This window comes from Pseudophryne corroboree, chromosome 7 (genome assembly GCF_028390025.1).
Source record: "Pseudophryne corroboree isolate aPseCor3 chromosome 7, aPseCor3.hap2, whole genome shotgun sequence".
Lineage (NCBI taxonomy): Eukaryota > Metazoa > Chordata > Amphibia > Anura > Myobatrachidae > Pseudophryne > Pseudophryne corroboree.
Genome location: NC_086450.1, coordinates 248,256,573 through 248,276,392, shown reverse-complemented (window position 1 = coordinate 248,276,392; position 19,820 = coordinate 248,256,573). Strand labels below are relative to the sequence as shown.

Sequence of the window (19,820 nt, the reverse complement as noted above, 5' to 3'; positions counted from 1 at the left end):
AAATATCTTCCCCTCCTTTTTAATTTATCCCTGGACCCACGTCTCCTCCCTATACTTCTCTCCTACTCCTCTCCTCTTTGATCACAAAAAATGACACAAATAAAGACAAGAAAATCAGAGGAAAATAAAACCTACACTGACGCTAAACTCATCATAAACACACCACCGGCACACACAAATAAACAGTCCTAAGACTGAAAAAAAAGAAAAGACACCAGACAAAAAAACTGAAACATTTTAAACGAAGATAAAAATAAGATTTTACTTACCGATAAATCTATTTCTCGTAGTCCGTAGTGGATGCTGGGGACTCCGTCAGGACCATGGGGAATAGCGGCTCCGCAGGAGACAGGGCACAAAAGTAAAAGCTTTAGGATCAGGTGGTGTGCACTGGCTCCTCCCCCTATGACCCTCCTCCAAGCCTCAGTTAGGATACTGTGCCCGGACAAGCGTACACAATAAGGAAGGATTTTGAATCCCGGGTAAGACTCATACCAGCCACACCAATCACACTGTACAACCTGTGATCTGAACCCAGTTAACAGCATGATAACAGCGGAGCCTTTGAAAAAGATGGCTCACAACAATAATAACCCGATTTTTGTAACAATAACTATGTACAAGTATTGCAGACAATCCGCACTTGGGATGGGCGCCCAGCATCCACTACGGACTACGAGAAATAGATTTATCGGTAAGTAAAATCTTATTTTCTCTGACGTCCTAGTGGATGCTGGGGACTCCGTCAGGACCATGGGGATTATACCAAAGCTCCCAAACGGGCGGGAGAGTGCGGATGACTCTGCAGCACCGAATGAGAGAACTCCAGGTCCTCTTTAGCCAGGGTATCAAATTTGTAGAATTTTACAAACGTGTTCTCCCCCGACCACGTAGCTGCTCGGCAGAGTTGTAATGCCGAGACCCCTCGGGCAGCCGCCCAGGATGAGCCCACCTTCCTTGTGGTGAAACGCTGACACCACCTTAGGAAGAAACTGGGGACGAGTCCGCAGCTCTGCCCTGTCCGAATGGACAATCAGATATGGCTTTTGTGAGACAAAGCCGCCATTCTGACACTCGCCTGGCCGAGGCCAGGGCCAACAGCATGGTCACTTTTCATGTGAGATATTTCAAATCCACAGATTTGAGCGGTTTAAAATGTGATTTGAGGAATCCCAGAACTACGTTGAGATCCCACAGTGCCACTGGAGGCACAAAAAGGGGGTTGTATATGCAATACTCCCTTGACAAACTTCTGGACTTCAGGAACTGAAGCCAATTCTTTCTGGAAGAAAATTGACAGGGCCGAAATTTGAACCTTAATGGACCCCAATTTGAGGCCCATAGACACTCCTGTTTGCAGGAAATGCAGGAATCGACCGAGTTGAAATTTCTTCGTGGGGCCTTCCTGGCCTCACACCACGCAACATATTTTCGCCACATGTGGTGATAATGTTTTGCGGTCACCTCCTTCCTGGCTTTGACCAGGGTAGGAATGACCTCTTCCGGAATGCCTTTTTCCCTTAGGATCTGGCGTTCCACCGCCATGCCGTCAAACGCAGCCGCGGTAAGTCTTGTAACAGACCTGGTACTTGCTGAAGCAAGTCCCTTCTTAGCGGCAGAGGCCATGAGTCCTCTGTGAGCATTTCTTGAAGTTCCGGGTGCCACGTCCTTCTTGGCCAATCCGGAGCCACGAGTATAGTTCTTACTCCTCTACGTCTTATAATTCTCAGTACCTTGGTTATGAGAAGCAGAGGAGGGAACACATACACCGACTGGTACACCCACGGTGTTACCAGAACGTCCACAGATATTGCTTGAGGGTCTCTTGACCTGGCGCAATACCTGTCCAGTTTTTTGTTCAGGCGGGACGCCATCATGTCCACCTTTGGTCTTTCCCAACGGTTCACAATCATGTGGAATACTTCCCGATGAAGTCCCCACTCTCCCGGGTGGAGGTCGTGCCTGCTGAGGAAGTCTGCTTCCCAGTTGTCCACTCCCGGAATGAACACTGCTGACAGTGCTATCACATGATTTTTCGCCCAGCGAAGAATCCTTGCAGTTTCTGCCATTGCCCTCCTGCTTCTTGTGCCGCCCTGTCTGTTTACGTGGGCGACTGCCGTGATGTTGTCCCACTGGATCAATACCGGCTGACCTTGAAGCAGAGGTCTTGCTAAGCTTAGAACATTGTAAATTGCCCTTAGCTCCAGTATATTTATGTGGAGAGAAGTCTCCAGACTTGATCACACTCCCTGGAAATTTTTTCCCTGTGTGACTGCTCCCCAGCCTCTCAGGCTGGCATCCGTGGTCACCAGGACCCAGTCCTGAATGCCGAATCTGCGGCCCTTTAGTAGATGAGCACTCTGCAGCCACCGCAGAAGAAACACCCTTGTCCTTGGAGACAGGGTTATCCGCTGATGCATCTGAAGATGCGATCTGGACCATTTTTCCAGCAGATCCCACTGAAAAGTTCTTGCGTGAAATCTACCGAATGGAATCGCTTCGTAAGAAGCCACCATTTTTCCCAGGACCCTTGTGCAATGATGCACTGACACTTTTCCTGGTTTTAGGAGGTTCCTGACTAGCTCGGATAACTCCCTGGCTTTCTTCTCCGGGAGAAACACCTTTTTCTGGACTGTGTCCAGAATCATCCCTAGGAACAGCAGACGTGTCGTCGGAAACAGCTGCGGTTTTGGAATATTTAGAATCCACCCGTGCTGTCGTAGAACTACTTGAGATAGTGCTACTCCGACCTCCAACTGTTCTCTGGACCTTGCCCCTATCAGGAGATCGTCCATTTTCTTTGAAGAAGAATCATCATTCCGGCCATTACCTTGGTAAGGACCCGGGGTGCCGTGGACAATCCAACCGGCAGCGTCTGAAACTGATAGTGACAGTTCTGTACCACGAACCTGAGGTACCCTTGGTGAGAAGGGCAAATTGGGACATGGAGGTAAGCATCCCTGATGTCCCGGGACACCATATAGTCCCCTTCTTCCTGGTTCGCTATCACTGCTCTGAGTGACTCCATCTTGATTTGAACCTTTGTATGTAAGTGTTCAGCTATTTCAGATTTAGAATAGGTCTCACCGAGCCGTCTGGCTTCAGTACCACAATATAGTGTGGAATAATACCCCTTTCCTTGTTGTAGGAGGGGTACTTTGATTATCACCTGCTGGGAATACAGCTTGTGAATTGTTTCCACTACTGCCTCCCTGTCGGAGGGAGACGTTGGTAAAGCAGACTTCAGGAACCTGCGAGGGGGAGACGTCTCGAATTTCCAATCTGTACCCCTGGGATACTACTTGTAGGATCCAGGGGTCCACTTGCGAGTGAGCCCACTGCGTGCTGAAACTCTTGAGACGACCCCCCCCCACCGCACCTGAGTCCGCTTGTACGGCCCCAGCGTCATGCTGAGGACTTGGCAGAAGCGGTGGAGGGCTTCTGTTTCTGGGAATGGGCTGCCTGCTGCAGTCTTCTTCCCTTTCCTCTATCCCATGGCAGATATGACTGGCCTTTTGCCCGCTTGCCCTTATGGGGACGAAAGGACTGAGGCTGAAAAGACGTTGTCTTTTTCTCCTTTATACGGCAATACTTCCATGTGCCGTTTGGAATCTGCATCACCTGACCACTGTCGTGTCCATAAACAACTTCTGGCAGATATGGACATCGCACTTACTCTTGATGCCAGAGTGCAAATATCCCTCTGTGCATCTCGCATATATAGAAATGCATCCTTTAAATGCTCTATAGTCAATAAAATACTGTCCCTGTCAAGGGTATCAATATTTTCAGTCAGGGAATCCGACCAAGCCACCCCAGCGCTGCACATCCAGGCTGAGGCGATCGCTGGTCGCAGTATAACACCAGTATGTGTGTATATACTTTTTAGGATATTTTCCAGCCTCCTATCAGCTGGCTCCTTGAGGGCGGCCCTATCTGGAGACGGTACCGCCACTTGTTTTGATAAGCGTGTGAGCGCCTTATCCACCCTAAGGGGTGTTTCCCAACGCGCCCTAACTTCTGGCGGGAAAGGGTATACCGCCAATATTTTCTATCGGGGGAAACCCACGCATCATCACACACTTCATTTAATTTATCTGATTCAGGAAAAACTACAGGTAGTTTTTTCACACTCCACATAATACCCTTTTTTGTGGTACTTGTAGTATCAGAAATATGTAACACCTCCTTCATTGCCCTTAACAAGTAACGTGTGGCCCTAAAGGAAAATACGTTTGTTTCTTCACCGTCGACACTGGAGTCAGTGTCCGTGTCTGTGTCGACCGACTGAGGTAAAAGGACGTTTTAACGCCCCTGACGGTGTTTGAGACGCCTGGACAGGTACTAATTGGTTTGCCGGCCGTCTCATGTCGTCAACCGACCTTGCAGCGTGTTGACATTATCACGTAATTCCTTAAATAAGCCATCCATTCCGGTGTCGACTCCCTAGAGAGTGACATCACCATTACAGGCAATTGCTCCGCCTCCTCACCAACATCGTCCTCATACATGTCGACACACACGTACCGACACACAGCACACACACAGGGAATGCTCTGATAGAGGACAGGACCCCACTAGCCCTTTGGGGAGACAGAGGGAGAGTTTGCCAGCACACACCAAAAACGCTATAATTATACAGGGACAACCTTTATATAAGTGTTTTTCCCTTATAGCATTTTAATATATATAGTCATATCGCCAAATAAGTGCCCCCCCTCTCTGTTTTAACCCTGTTTCTGTAGTGCAGTGCAGGGGAGAGCCTGGGAGCCTTCCCACCAGCATTTCTGTGAGGGAAAATGGCGCTGTGTGCTGAGGAGAATAGGCCCCGCCCCCTTTTCGGCGGGCTTCTTCTCCCGTTTTTCTGAGACCTGGCAGGGGTTAAATACCTCCATATAGCCCCCAGGGGCTATATGTGATGTATTTTTAGCCAGAATAAGGTACTATCATTGCTGCCCAGGGCGCCCCCCCAGCGCCCTGCACCCTCAGTGACCGCTGCTATGAAGTGTGCTGACAACAATGGCGCACAGCTGCAGTGCTGTGCGCTACCTTATGAAGACTGAAAAGTCTTCTGCCGCCGGTTTCTGGACCTCTTCACTTTTCGGCATCTGCAAGGGGGTCGGCGGCGCGGCTCCGGGACGAACCCCAGGGTGAGACCTGTGTTCCGACTCCCTCTGGAGCTAATGGTGTCCAGTAGCCTAAGAAGCCAATCCATCCTGCACGCAGGTGAGTTCACTTCTCTCCCCTAAGTCCCTCGATGCAGTGAGCCTGTTGCCAGCAGGACTCACTGAAAATAAAAAACCTAACAAAACTTTTACTCTAAGCAGCTCTTTAGGAGAGCCACCTAGATTGCACCCTTCTCGGCCGAGCACAAAAATCTAACTGAGGCTTGGAGGAGGGTCATAGGGGGAGGAGCCAGTGCACACCACCTGATCCTAAAGCTTTTACTTTTGTGCCCTGTCTCCTGCGGAGCCGCTATTCCCCATGGTCCTGACGGAGTCCCCAGCATCCACTAGGACGTCAGAGAAACAAACAATAACGTGTCTTCTGTGCATGCGTCCCAATAGTTACCTCAGGTGGATGCAGATTGAAGCTGCTGGGAGATCCACGCAGTTCCATTCCTGCTTGGTGACAGGGTGAGTGGCACAAGACGGTGGGCGTGGCAGTGGAAGTTATTCTGACACTGGCTGCCAAATACCATACCAGTCATTGTGAGCAAATACAGGCTGATGACTGCTCGATGGTGAATGTTGTGCGCACCACAGCAGATAGGAGCTACAAACGGTGGGTATCTCAATAGACAATCAGCTGCAACATAAGCAGAATATTGCAGTAGTGGCTGCGTAAAAAGTTGCACCTGCTACTGCATATAGCGTCCACCTCTGAATCAGGCTCAATATGCTTGAAAGGTATGGGGCTTTGTATAAGGGGTTTGTGATGCAAAAACTGCATGTGGTATGTTTTCCCTACAGAAAACCACGTGGAAGTGACTGTCTATTTTTGGGCAGTTTTAGTAATTTGCTTTCATTGGAAATGCCAAAACCGATGACAAAACCATCTGACAATGCAGTTGGTTTTCAACTGACATGAAACCGGCTGATAGTAATTTCTAAGTTTTCACAATGGTCTCTTGTAACATTACCGCTTACTCTGTACTATGGAGTTAATTCAGATAGGGTTCTATCTATCAGTGCCCTCTAAGTTGTAGCATGATTGACAGGGGTGCGGTGGGGGTGGTAACAGAGAGCGTAATTGAAAAAGAGGGAGTGTTAACCCAGTTTCCGAGGTGTGCTTAGACCAGTGCCTGCACCTTCAGAAACAAATTTCCTGACCTCGGCAATGTGAAAACACCAGCCATCCTGCCTAACCTAAGAGATACACAGATCCGATGCTGCATCTTCTGATGCTGTAGTGGATCACAGAAGCATGCAGGATGAGTCTATTTACACAAGATGTCTCCTGCATTAGCAAATTATTGCACAGAAGCTACATCCAAAAACAATCTGCGTCCATCTCTGAATCAGGTCTTATATTCTGTTATCGCTGTGTTAAGTCTGATTAACTTTCAGGAAGAAAAAGCAATGCTTTAAATGTACAACTGTTCAGGCCGCTGCGACCACTAAGCGTGTGTGTGTGTGTGTGTAACCCCTAACAAATGCGTACACGTTGCGTGCGCATGTCATCACGCTGTAAGCACAAAGTAGCTACACGAGCGGCGGAATACATTTTATAACCCCTAACAGGAAAGGAATGCAACACCAATTGTATATATAATGTTGAGGTCCAACCCACCAACAACTATTTACTCAAAAGGGGGTACAACAAGAAATACAATCACACAAGAGAATAGGCTACAATAAATGGATACATACGTGTGTTTGCCTGCGCCACCCGGTCCCGATCCTCAGTCAATCTGGATAGATGACCATCAGAGAATGTGTCTGACCGGCCAGGAGGCTTGGCTTTTATACATTAGTCCAAATCATGAAACAAAGGAAACTGTAATCTCTTCACCTATAGGTCAAAGGGCTGGTCATTTACAGCACAGGAGGGGTCATAGGTCGGTTTGAATAGGTGGGCGATGCCTGGTCCAGGTGCACTTGCAGATGTTCTCCACTCGGTTCCCGCCGAATATCAAGAGTACAGTAAATACAGTGTAATATTAATATTCTGTTCCTGCGCATATCTATGCGCAGGAGCGTGCTATCTTCTGCAAACTGCTACCGGAATATTGCTCTTAAAATACTGTACAGCTGGATACCAAACACCACCTCCTAGCCTAATTATATCCCCTCATATTCTGTAAAGTTGAATCCCTCTGTTGTTATACCTTTAAAGCAAATATAACTCGCTGGTGTGGTGCATGTAGGCTATGTTTAAATTATGTACTATGTGGATTAAATATGAAATATGTCTTTGTGGCTTTTCCATGCAAATGCGTATGCTACCTTATTTACTCATACCACGCGCTAACACGCAGGTCCGCGTGAGCGAACCTACGTAACGTGCGAGCATGCGTACGCACGGCAGAACAAGCACCCGCACGGAGGCCATCTGTGTGGTGTTTGTACGTGATGTGTGTGGCTATAATATTTTCGACTTCGACAGCTGCTATCACCGAGAACCACTATTATATTAATAAACCTCTAAAACTTATAGATAAACTGTTTGTCCTCAACTGCATTTCACATTCCACTGGTACATACTGTTCTATGCCAATAGGACATATCAGCAAGTCCATAAACCAAAGGCGCCAAACTAGCCTGCATGTAATGAATACAGTCCTACATTTGGAGCAGCTTGCAGCATGCACTATGCATGCAGCACCAGTAGTAACCAGAATGAACTTCATGAAATTGAGAGGCTCAGAGAATTACAACATATGGAAGCTCACTATGTAAATGCATACAATTAATCCAGGTAACAATCCTAACCCCAATGAAGTAGATAGAGTTATGGAATCCATAATCTTAAGTGTGCAGCAACACGTTTACTCCATAGTTCACAGGAAGATGTCAGCATATGATATATGGATAGCCCTGCAGACAGCATATGAAAACAGAGGATATACATGAGGAGAATACATTTGAGGTGCATTACCAATTTGAGTGAAAGCAGAGAAATTACTTCATTGATAGAATGTACATCTGTAGGAATTCAAGTTGACAATAAGAACGTTGCTACAGATAATAACTTCTGAACACAACTAAACTAACAACAGAGATTGGGCCTGATTCAGATGTGGTACAAGCAGATGCCTCCTGCTGTAGTAGTAATCCGACCTGCGTCCTAGGACACAGCATTGGACCAGTCACTCAGCATCGGACGGCTTGCGGCACCCATGGTGATGCGCAAGACATCCGTTGCAGAGGCCAGGAAATCTCCATCTGATGATGAGATCCCTAGCCTTTTCCCTCCCCCTAAATAGCAGTCCCCTCACCACCCCCAAATGGCATCTGACTGTCAATCAATAACAGTCTGATTCTGGTCTGTGCTCTAAGTTACAGGACCCTCCTGCATATGCGCAAAATACTTTGCACAGCCCGTCGCAGATCCTTCGGGATCTGGAAAACCCTCATTGTGAGGGCAAAACTGTTGCAGTTCCAAGAACACACACCAGTTGAAGTAAGTGCTGAGAATAATGCATTACACACAAAAAGTGTTTTAATGTGTAGCAGCCCCAGATCCTCGCTGGCAGCTGCAGCGAATCAGTGTGTTAAATCCCGGTGCACTGAATCGAGGGGCTGGGGTGCAAGGGGCCACTGCAGCCAAGAGTCCAATCCCAGAGCTGTAGGGCTTTGCGTGACGGCTGCTGGTCTCGAAGCATCAGAGCATGCCAGTGCTATATGCGGGTCACCTCCGGAGGCTACGCCAAAGAAGAGAGTTAACCTCTGGTGCAGGGGAAGTTGCAGAGAGTGGCCTGCTGGGGGCACCAGGAAAGCTGCCCCCAAGCATGGCGGTAGTTTGTCGGGGCTGCAGGGCTGTACATTGATCACTGGGGTTCAGGTGCTCCTGGCGCCCCCGGCAATAAAATTTCAGCAGAGCTGAGTGACTGCACGCCAGGGGATAGGGAGAGCCAGCACCCTGCACCCCCAGCATGGAGAGAGAACAGTAACAATAGCCCAGCGCTCACACCGAAAATACAAGTATAAATGTTTAAAATAAACATATTGTGGTGTAATGCACTGCAACCTGATTATGTGCAGCCAGGTGCACGCCACAAAATATGTATATACAGTATGTAAAATGTATTTAAATGTATTTTAAGTAAAATTGCACTTATTTGTATCCTTACTTGCTCTTTGTGGGCTGCTGGGTCTCCCAGTCCCTCTCCCAGGCAAACAGAATGCCTTCTGTTAAAGCCTCCCACATGGAAGTAACATGGGAAGGCAGAGGAACAGCTAAGGATCCCAGCCAGCTAAGTGTTTTAATGGAGCTCCAAAGAGCTCCCAAACGGTGGGCAGGAAACCCTGCCAGGGGATCTTGTCTTCTCATCTTCGAGCTCAGGTTCAGGCTAGAGGTGGCAGGCTTAGTCCCTGAGCAGATTCGTGGAAATATTTTTGGAGCGAACTTATTTCCTCACTCTAGACCTGACAGCACCAAAGTGTGACGAACACCATGGGTGGGCTTGGGCACAGAGGAGTGACCACTCCCCACTGTCCATAGAGTACAATGTTAAAAGTGATAATGCCATGACCATGCAAGGCACATGCACTTAACTTGATTGGGTAAAGATAACAGGGCGGAACTACCCCTGTGGTATTGTGTGTTGGATGAAGATAAAAGGAGGCCTGCATCCCTCAGAAAGTGTACATCTTTTGTGACATCTTGAAGTGTGGAACTACTGTAACATCTTGGGGGCTATTTAAATGTTTGTTCTTTTGTGATAACTGAATGGGCACCATTGTTGCTATTTAACTGTTTGGGGTGCCCTAATTATTGTGCTTATAGCGCCCAGTTAGGCAGGGTCTAGCCGTGTAAAGCAGCAAAACCTGTCTAAACTAATGGGGGCGACAGGGAAAAGTCCCGTTTGGTCGCCCAAACAGCTAACTTTTCACACATTTCAGCTCGCAGCCTCCAGAGGTGGTGGCAGTAAAATACCAGCCCACTGCACAGTGTGTGAAATCAGTAACAGGCGGTTACTTATGGTAAGAAGGAATCCCCTATTGCCCAGGTCCCTTGAGACCCAAATCCAATCTGTGATTGATTGATGCAGGCAGCTAGAGCGCTTCCGGTCACATATACTTTTAATCTTTTGACCCTTTTTTTGTCTGGATACGAACCTATTGTAATTATAGTATTAGGACCGCTCTGAAGATTGAATTTATTCTGTTGCACTGACCTTTAATTGGGATCAGTATGAGACCTTGGTGCATGGGATCCCGGCGCTTGAAATACAGATGCCGGGATCCCGATATTGAAGAAGCTGACAGCGGTGAGGGTGTTCTCCCTTCTCCCCAGCCCTAACTCTTCCTACTCGCAGCCTAACCCCAACCACCCCCCACCCCCGCCTGCTGCCTAACCCCCCCCAGAGGTGACTAAACCTAATCCCGTGTCCCTGCTGCATAAACCTAACCCCCCCTTCCCCGCCGCTTAACCCTCCGAGGGCGGTGCCTAATCCTAACCTCTCCTCCCCGCTGCCTAACCCTAACCACCCGGGACGCAGCCTAACTCTCCTCCTGCAGCTTAAACCTACCCTGCGCCACGGTCTGTCCACGTTCAGGATCCCGGCTGTCGTATTCCGGCGCCGGGATGGTGCACTCATTCTGGATGCCAGGGTCGGTATTCTGACTGCCGGGATACCAACAGCTGGGATCCTGACTGCTTCCCCTTTAATTAAACATATTTTTATGTATGTAATAAATTGAATATATATATTTCATGTGGTCACTATTGCGTTCTTTTTATTGAGGCTTTTTCCATAATAATAATAATAATATCACCATATACTGTGATACACAGTTCTGTAGGAGCTACTAATGTAATATGCAATTAGTATAGTGGCAGAACATGGGGAGCTCTGCCCCAAGCTTCACACTGGTGTGGTCATCTGAGAACAAGTACATTATATGATGTGAAACACAGATCTGTAAGAATTGATTCATTTAATATACAATCATCATAATTGCAGCGACAGGGGGAAATGGGTCTCCCAATGATGTGGGTGTCTGATGACAAGTGCATTATATACTGTGATACACGGATTAGAAAGAAGTGATTCAAGTGATATAAGATCAGTATAATGGCAGTGATGGGGAAGAGGGAGGACTGTCGGCTCTGGGCCGCTCCTTGATTTTAAAGTCTGAGGACAGGTATGCTGTGATATGCAGATCTGAAAATATTAAGCATGGAAAGTAAAAACAACCGGACCTTCAGACAGAATCTGAACATCACAGAGCAGTAATGTAAATGAATAGATCGAAGTTTATGTGCTAGGCTTGTGGATAAAAAAAAAAAATTCAGACAACACATTCTATCTTCTATGTCAGTAAACCAGTCAAACCACATAATGACACAGCTGAAATAACATCATGTTACATCACATAAGTGAGGGGAATACTGTAGATAGATGAATGGCCACTGGACAGATCACATTGTCATGTTTCACACCCTCAGGCCAGATCATGTCACACAACTCCTACACCTGTACTAGGACCTTGAGTCAGTGATATCAACCGAGCAGGTTCTACCAATCTATTAAAGCTGATATATTGCCATGGGCAGTTTCTTCACTTTATCTATTTCAGAGATTTAATACATTCCCTCTCAGCCAAGAGAATAGTTGGTGTCAGTAAAAGATTAGTTGTTGTCAGTAAAGAAGTATGGGCTATAACTTGAAAGTACTAGAACTGCATTTATCAGTAAACATGTTTGCCCATTAAACTGACCGTTGTAGTTCTCAGTCTCAGTATATGCATTTGGGCAGTAAACCGACAATTGCAGCAGCCTGTACCAGTAGAAACGTTTGGATAGTAAGCTGACGGTTCTAATGCAGTGTCAACTAAAGCTGATCAGAAAGTAGAAGGGCCCTAAATACCTGATAAAACATTCCCACCATTTTATAGCCCTGTAAGATGGCTCTTGCCCTAATGTCTGTGAAAAGGCGTCTCCCGAATCTCTGATTGTACACTGGACTTTACCCTTACACTGCTCATAACTAGAACTCGATTCATTAACCCCTGCACAGCAAGTGACATAACAGCATTGAACTGTACAAGTTAAACTGTGTGCTGCAGGCTAATTGGTGGTATAATTCTTGAACACCTAATGACAATGTATCACATCTCATGCCTGTACCCACACAGGTAAATCAGATATTGAACAAACACACATTAACATTTTACTTATTATCTGTAGCTGCTGATGTGAGACAAGGAATTGGGTCATAAATTTTTCATTTTACTTATTACTATATACACAGAGATTTTAGGGATGAGGCGGGTATTAATTGTACAGTACTTTATTATCTCGTGGGTCTCCAATGAAATGTACAGGAAATCGGTAATATAGCATGATACATCTCGTGTACATTCTTTTCCTCCCTACTCCACAACACAGATATTGACAGTAGAACCACCTTCTCCAACCAGCTGAATCATCCCACTCTGCCCTGCAGAATGACACCTGGATACTCCAATGCTGTAAATAAATACACAAAGTGCTAAAGCAATGCAGAAATACGGGAGTGACACAACTAGGCAACGGGATACTAACCCAACACTGACTGGGTTAATGAGTAGCCACAGCATGGCAGTTCTTGGCAGGGAGATAAATGGCATTGGTGTTCTATGTAATGTAAGCAGAACCTGATCATTTAATCCTGGAGCCCAGATGTCATGGAACCTGTTTCGTCCAACATACAAAACACTCTCTATACAGACATCCTTTCGTATGTATCACACTATAACATCCCCATTAATATCCCCAACAAGGAAAGAAGCCTACAGAGGCTAGCCTAGAATAGAACTGTGGATGTACCCATAGCAAGCTACTGTAGTAGTCTTCCCATATTGTGTTTCCTGGTAGCTCTCAAAAAAGACCTTTACAAAGTTGAAGTTTCTCTTCTCTACTTACAGGTGACAGTCTCTTTGTCTGTATCGTATTCAGCCACTTTTTCATGGTGTATCCAGCTGGCTGCCTTCCCTCCAGCTGGTGGTTAGAAGGCACGGCAGTGTGGTTGTAGGATTGAATTTATGCAACTGTGCTGAGCGTGTTTAGGACTGTGTATGTGCAGCTGTGAAGAAAGAGCTGCAGAGCATATGCAAACTGTCACACTAGAGGCCAGTACTGTGCCTGCAGCAAGATCACATGTGTGTCAGGAACATCTTGTGATTAGCAGATACTGCGTTAGTAATTAGGTTACAATACTTGTAAGAGGAGGAGTATATAGCTTACTACTCACATTAATGAGACCACACTACTATCTCGGAGAAGCCCATTCGGAAAATTAGACTGTAATAAAATACTAGCATGTACTGTATTTGCCTTTCTAGTAATTTGCCACCATGAGTCTCAGTAATAAATATATGGTGATGGCATGGTGCTGTGTATTAAGTATATGATACTAGCATAGCACTTGCTTGGTGTAATGTTAGTGTTACTGCCTAGCAGCACTAAGGTCGTGTGATAGATTCCCACCATGGCCCTAACGGTGTGGAGTTGGTATATTCTCCTGTGCTTGTGTGGGTTTACTCTGAGTACTTAAGTTTCCTCCCACAATCCAAAAATATACTGGTAGGTTAATTGGCTCCTGCATATTGCCGGGTCAACACGGCCGGTGTGCGGTGTGAAAGCGTCATGGTCGAATTCCCGGGTCGCCTGACCCGGTAATTCAACACGGGAATAAAGCAGTTTTATTCCTGGGTCGAAAACCGGATCAGTGGCAGCGTAAACGTGTTCCCGGGTCAATGCGACCCGGGACCCGTTCTCTATAATAGGGAGAGAGCGGGGGCGGAGGCGTGGAGATGAGCTCATCTCCCAGTGCCGCCTCCGCCCCCGCTGCCGGCTCCAGTAAGCCTCCTGTTAGGGTCTAATGCCGGATCCCACCTGGGAAGGACCCATTTCCAATTCCTGGGCCACGATACCATAACTGGGTGCATGATTTCGGCTGGACCCCTGGCACACTCCCTTCACTAGCAGAGGCACAGGGGCACTCGGGATTGCAACCGGATCACTGGGGAACAGGCAAGGTCTGTAACCCACTCGCAGACCCGCGTATAGCGCAGTCCATTTACCGCTGGCCGTGGGATAGGGCCAGCGGCACTGACGTGTTCTCGGGCCATTAAGTGTTCACTGCGACAACACTATACCACCAGTGCTATAATGTACACTAGCGCTGGGGACACAAACAGGCCAGGAGAATCGTAGTGAAGTTCAGCATAGGGGAGGTCATCGCTTCCCCAGCGGCACCTCTCCCCGCAGCCCAGGGTGCCATTCCACAGCGGTCTTCCCGCCCTGGGCTTTTCCTCCCTCCTCCTCCTCTACAGAGAGATGCTGGGCAGCCATTCTCTGAGTTCTGCAGGTCTCCAGGAGCAGTGAGCAGAATCTCCCTGTATAGCTTTACCACATAGCAGGTTATATACAGCGCTGTATCCACCAAGCCTCTTATATAGAGCAGGGTAGTTGATATCAGTTCCCATTGCAGTTAATTTGTTTATTCTGCATTGTATGTGACTTATGCTAGTGCTGCTGTATGCTTTCAATATCTCTCTGTCTGATATTGCTTTCGCTTCTCTCTCTGAATAACGCATGAAAACTGGTGTGTTTACCGTTACAGTTACCACACTGTACTATATATTGTAATTGTGTGTGCACTTTCTCACATATTACTCCTGTTACACACTGCACATTGCCATATTTGTGTACACAGTAACACTGCTATGTCTAACAAAGCTAAGACCAAGCAGTCAGGAGCTTCTACAATGGTTGCATATAAAACCTGTAACACAGAGGTTTTACCTCAGGAATTGTTACAGGATGGTCAGCGCACAACCTGTACGGTGCCTCCTAATACCTCAGCCCCTCTAGCACTTGTACAAGAACCTCTGTCACTATGTTGCTGACTAAAATTGCTGCCCATATTGCTACCCCACCTGTGACTCCCCTATCGGTATATCACAAACACTACAGCCTGTGGCTCCCCCTATGGCTATACCACAATCACTGTAGGCCTCAATGGCTCCCTCTATGGGATTTCCACATTCATTACAGCCTGTTTATCAGGCAACTGCAAGGAATCATTAGTTACTGCTGAGCAGGCTGAGGTTTCAGATGCTGAATCCCTTTCAAGGGAGGAGGAAGAGGCCACACCTAAATTTCATGTGGCTGCTTTAATTAGGGCAATTAAGTTGTCACTTCAGCTAGAAGATGCTGAACCAGCAGCTACCACTAAAGAAACTCTGCAGAAATGGCAGAAAGTAGTTTTAGCTGAGTTTCCTCATTCGGACCACTTCACAGAAGCTATGAGCGAAGTATGGAAAACTAATAAGAAGTCTACGGTCCCTAAGAAGTTCAGTTCCTTTTATCCAGCTTGTACAATGTGGGAAACTCCATCTACGGTGGATGCTCATGTGACACGTTTCATTAAAAGTACAATGCTCCCTTATCCCTATGGCATCTTCCCTTAGGGATTTCCCAAACAGGCAGTTGGACATGTGTTTCAAGTCTATGTACTCCCTCACAGGAGCAACGGCTAGACCAGCTACTGCTACAGCCTGGGTGGCTAAGACCATAGAGACTTGGACAGACAACCTTGAACAAAGTTTCACCTCTGATCCCACCAAAGACCAGTTGTCTCTACTCAATAATATTAGAGACACAGCCTATTACATTGGAGAGGCAGCTCTGGACACAGTCCTCTAAGGCTTCCGCTGTTTCCATTGCAACTCGCAGCATTGTGTGGCTCCGATCTTGGAAAGCAGAATCAGACGCAAAGAAGGCCCTGGAAGCCTTACCATACACAGGCGACCTCCTGTTTAGATCAGAACTAGACAAAATTGTTGAGAAATTGGCTACCGCTAAGACAGCCTGTCTGCCTTCAGCATCTTCAGCGTGACCTAGGACTTCATCCTTGTTGTCCTTTCACCAGCAAGGCAAAACCAAGGTTCATACATTTGCGAGACTGTCTCGCATAGTCAATGCTTCCAAACCAAAAACTAAAAAAGCTTGGACTGCCAGTCATCCAACTTCCAAGCCAGAGGACAAACCCTCAGCCTGACGGGGCAGTTCTCATCCTGGGGTGGGAGGCAGACGTCTTCAATTCGTCCACACATGGGGCCAGGTAATCACAGATGCCTAGGTCCTAGTAGTGGTCTCTCACAGGTACGATCTTTCCTTCCTGAAGCATCCCCCTAGACAATATTTCTCTACCACTCCATCTCCGGATCCAGACAAAGCACAAGCACTGTCTGGAGTCATACTATCCCCCCTACAGTTGGGGGTTATTATCCCTGTTCCACAGTCTCAGCAGGGTCAGGGGTTCAATTACCCCTTTTTGTTTCAGAAACCAATTGAATCATACTGTCCAATTCTGAAATTACGGGACAAATACCACAAGGTCTCCAGGTACCGTATGGAAACTCTACAGTCCATTGTCCTGGCTATGCAACCTGGACACTACATGGTCTCCCTGGATATTTAGGATGCATACCTCCATGTACCTATTGCACCCTGTCATCAATGATATATTCGCTTTGCTGTTTTACAACAGCATTTCTAATTCCATGCCCTTCCCTTAGGTCAGTCTACAGCCCCCAGGGTGTTCACCAAACTCATGGCAGTGATGGCGGCCACTCTCCGGAAACGTGGAATTCGGATATTGCCCTACCTGCCTGGACAAATTGCTTCTTCTGGCACAGTTTCCAATGGTGCTGGAAAGTCACCTAAAACAGACGGTGGCCTTCCTTCAGTACCATGGATGACTAATCAACTTGCCCAAATACTTGCCCAAATACTCAGACTGGACAGGGTTACCATCTCAAATCCAATTCTAGACCTTGATTCTACCCTGATCTCTGCGGGCATCTCTGTCATGGTGGTTACACACGACCAAGTTAGACAAGGGATGACCATTCTGGATCTCACACTACTGATGCCAGTTTCAGGCAGTCACTCCTTTCAGGGTCACTGGTCTCTTCTGAAAGGGGTCTCCCGATCAACATCCTAGAACTTCGAGCTGTGTATCAGGCCCTTCTGATGGCCCAGGCCCTGCTCCAGGGTTCTCCAGTACAGATCAAGTCGGACAATGCAACGGCAGTGGCATACTGTATATAAATCGACAGAACGGCAGTCGGCACAGGTAACAAGGATTCTTGCCTGGGCATAACTTCACCTCCTGCCCATAGCCATGATCTTCATTCCAGGAGTCCTCAACTGGAAAGCAGACTTCCTCAGTCGACAGGACATTCAAGCTGCAGAATGGTCTTTCCATCCAGAGGTCTTTTAGATAGTGGTACGCAAATGATGCTTCCAGACGTCGATTTCATGTCCTCTAGACACAATCACAAGGTTGCAGTGTACAGGGGCCAGGACAAGAGATCCAGGAGCGAGCTTCGTGGATGCTCTCACAGTCCCCTGGGACTTTCATCTGGCCTATCTCTTCCCTCCAGTGTCTCTACTTCCCAGAGTACTGCAAAAATTCAAAGAGGACGGCGACATGATCATACTACTGACTCTAGCATGGCCCAGACGCCAGAAGTTCACAGCTCTAATAGATCTCTCCATAAATGAGCCATTCCTTCTGCCTCTTTGTCCAGATCTACTCTGCCAGGGGCCCTGCCTAGACTGTCTTTGATGGTGTGGCTCTTGAAACTTCACTCCTAAGGGACAAAGGTTTCTCTGGGGTGGTGATTCAAACTATGCTTCAGGATAGGAAACCAGCCTCTACTCACATTTATCACTGGATTTGGTACTCCTATTTCCAGTGGTGTGCTCATCATCACTAAGATCCCAAGGTCCTTCGGATCCCTAGATTGTTAGCCTTCTTGCAGGCAGGACTCTCCATGGGTCTTCGTCTGGTTTCTCTCAAGGTGCAGGTTTCCGCTTTGCTTGTCTGGTTCCAGAAGAGACTGACTCCTTTGCCATGCGTACCTTCTTATGGCTCTACAACGCAGTCCATTTGAACCACTGGAAACAGTAGACCTCAAGTGCTCACCACTAAAACTTTTTCTATTAGCTATTTGCTGGTCTCTGACTTGGGTGCTCTGTCATGTCACTCCCCTTTTCTGATATTCCACCACGGTCCTTTGGATTAAATGTGGTTACCTACTTAAGGTAGTATCTAAATTTCATGTCAACGAACCAATTGTGGTACCGGCCTTCCAGTACCCTGGTCTCTTACCAGAAGAATCCATGTTGGATGTGGTCTGTGCTCTTCGAAACTATGTGGACCGCACTAGTTTTGTTAGGAAAACATGCCTTATTCGTCCTCTATGGATTCCATAAGCGGGTCTGGCAAGCCAATAAACAAACATTGGCACGTTGGCTTTGCATGACCATATCACAAGCTTATACATAGGCTGATCTGCCCATTCCGAGTACAGTATCTGCTCATTCTACTCGCCCTGCGGGTCCTTCGTGAGCAGCACGCCGTGAAGCGTCTGCTGAACAATAACACAAGGCTGCTACGTGGTCTGCCCACATGTTTCTTAGGTTCTATGCCTTTGATACATTTGGCTATCAGGATGCAACCTTTGGCGACAAGTCCTCATTTCAGCTTAGGAGCATTCCCTCCCTATAACAACTGCTTTGGGACATCCCAAGGTTAACCCTGTGGAGACCATGGACCTCAAAGAAGAAAAGAAAGTTATGGTAACACTTACAGTACCTTCAACAACTCTTTTTCTTCTAGGTCTACGGGATCCCCAGGGCACCCACCCTGATGCACAACGCTTCAATGGGTTGCCTTACGGTGACCAGTTCCCTTCTCTTCTCTATGAGAGTGTGATTTTCTGTGTGTACAGATGGAGCCACGCTAATCGTGGCTCCGTCTGTGCCTGGCTGCGCATGGGAGCGTCCCTGTGCACTCCCGTAGCGGGGCCAGGGGCTGGATCGCCTAGTCCTGTCGGGATTGCACATTTGCGATGGAGCCGCACTAGATGAGTGCGGCTCTATCTGTACCATACTTTGTTCTCCCTTTCTCCAGCATGGGGGCGGGGTATGAAGGCAGAAGAGCCCACTGCTTCATGGGAGCCTCGCAAAGCTGTATTGTTCGGTGCCGGTCCTGGTCTCCACCACATTATACCCCAAGGTTAACCCTGTGGATCCCATGGATCTCCAAAAAAGAGTTAATGAAGGTAAGTTTTACCATAACACTTTCTTTTCCAGAAAAACACTGTAGCATATCATTTTGTATGCAAATAAGAGTCGTAATCACACACAGAATATAGGCATTCTGCATATTATGTTCATCAACAGAAGCTGCTTGTGTGTCCTATTTCATTACATTGCGTCTTTGAAAAAAATGCAAAAAAAGACCCTCGGCACTACCTAGTCACATGGAACTCACGCGTTATGTGTAATACGACTTTTAGCACACAGAGCAAAGATGTAAGTGGACACATCTGTATGCCTGAAAAATAGTAATTCGAAACCATCTAGATAATGTCTGCTTGTTAGCAGCCCAGCCTCTTTTGTGAAATCCGTATAAAATAATAGAGTATCGGTACTTCATAGAGATTTGGTTCGATCCACATAAATTTGAAATGCATGAACAACTTAAAGCAATGCTTCACTTGCAGTGATGGCAAGAGGATTGAAAGGCTGGCACAACAATTTCCTGAATGATATGAAACCTGGAGACAACTTTAGGTAGGTAGCCAGAG

General features: G+C 47.1%; 1 protein-coding gene across 7 annotated transcripts in view; it reads right to left on the bottom strand.

Annotated features, from left to right (window-relative positions):
• Positions 1-19,820, bottom strand: part of KALRN (kalirin RhoGEF kinase) — a 1,402,249-nt gene that overhangs the window by 193,548 nt on the left and 1,188,881 nt on the right. The window contains exon 1 of one of the 7 annotated variants that reach the window (XM_063934078.1): positions 13,075-13,214. The exons of the other annotated variants lie outside the window; for them this stretch is intronic. Within the exon in view, the coding sequence (XP_063790148.1) occupies positions 13,075-13,119 (45 nt within the window). The 5' untranslated portion in view covers positions 13,120-13,214. Of the gene's footprint in view, positions 1-13,074; positions 13,215-19,820 lie in introns of those variants that run through there. 7 annotated transcript variants of the gene reach the window in all.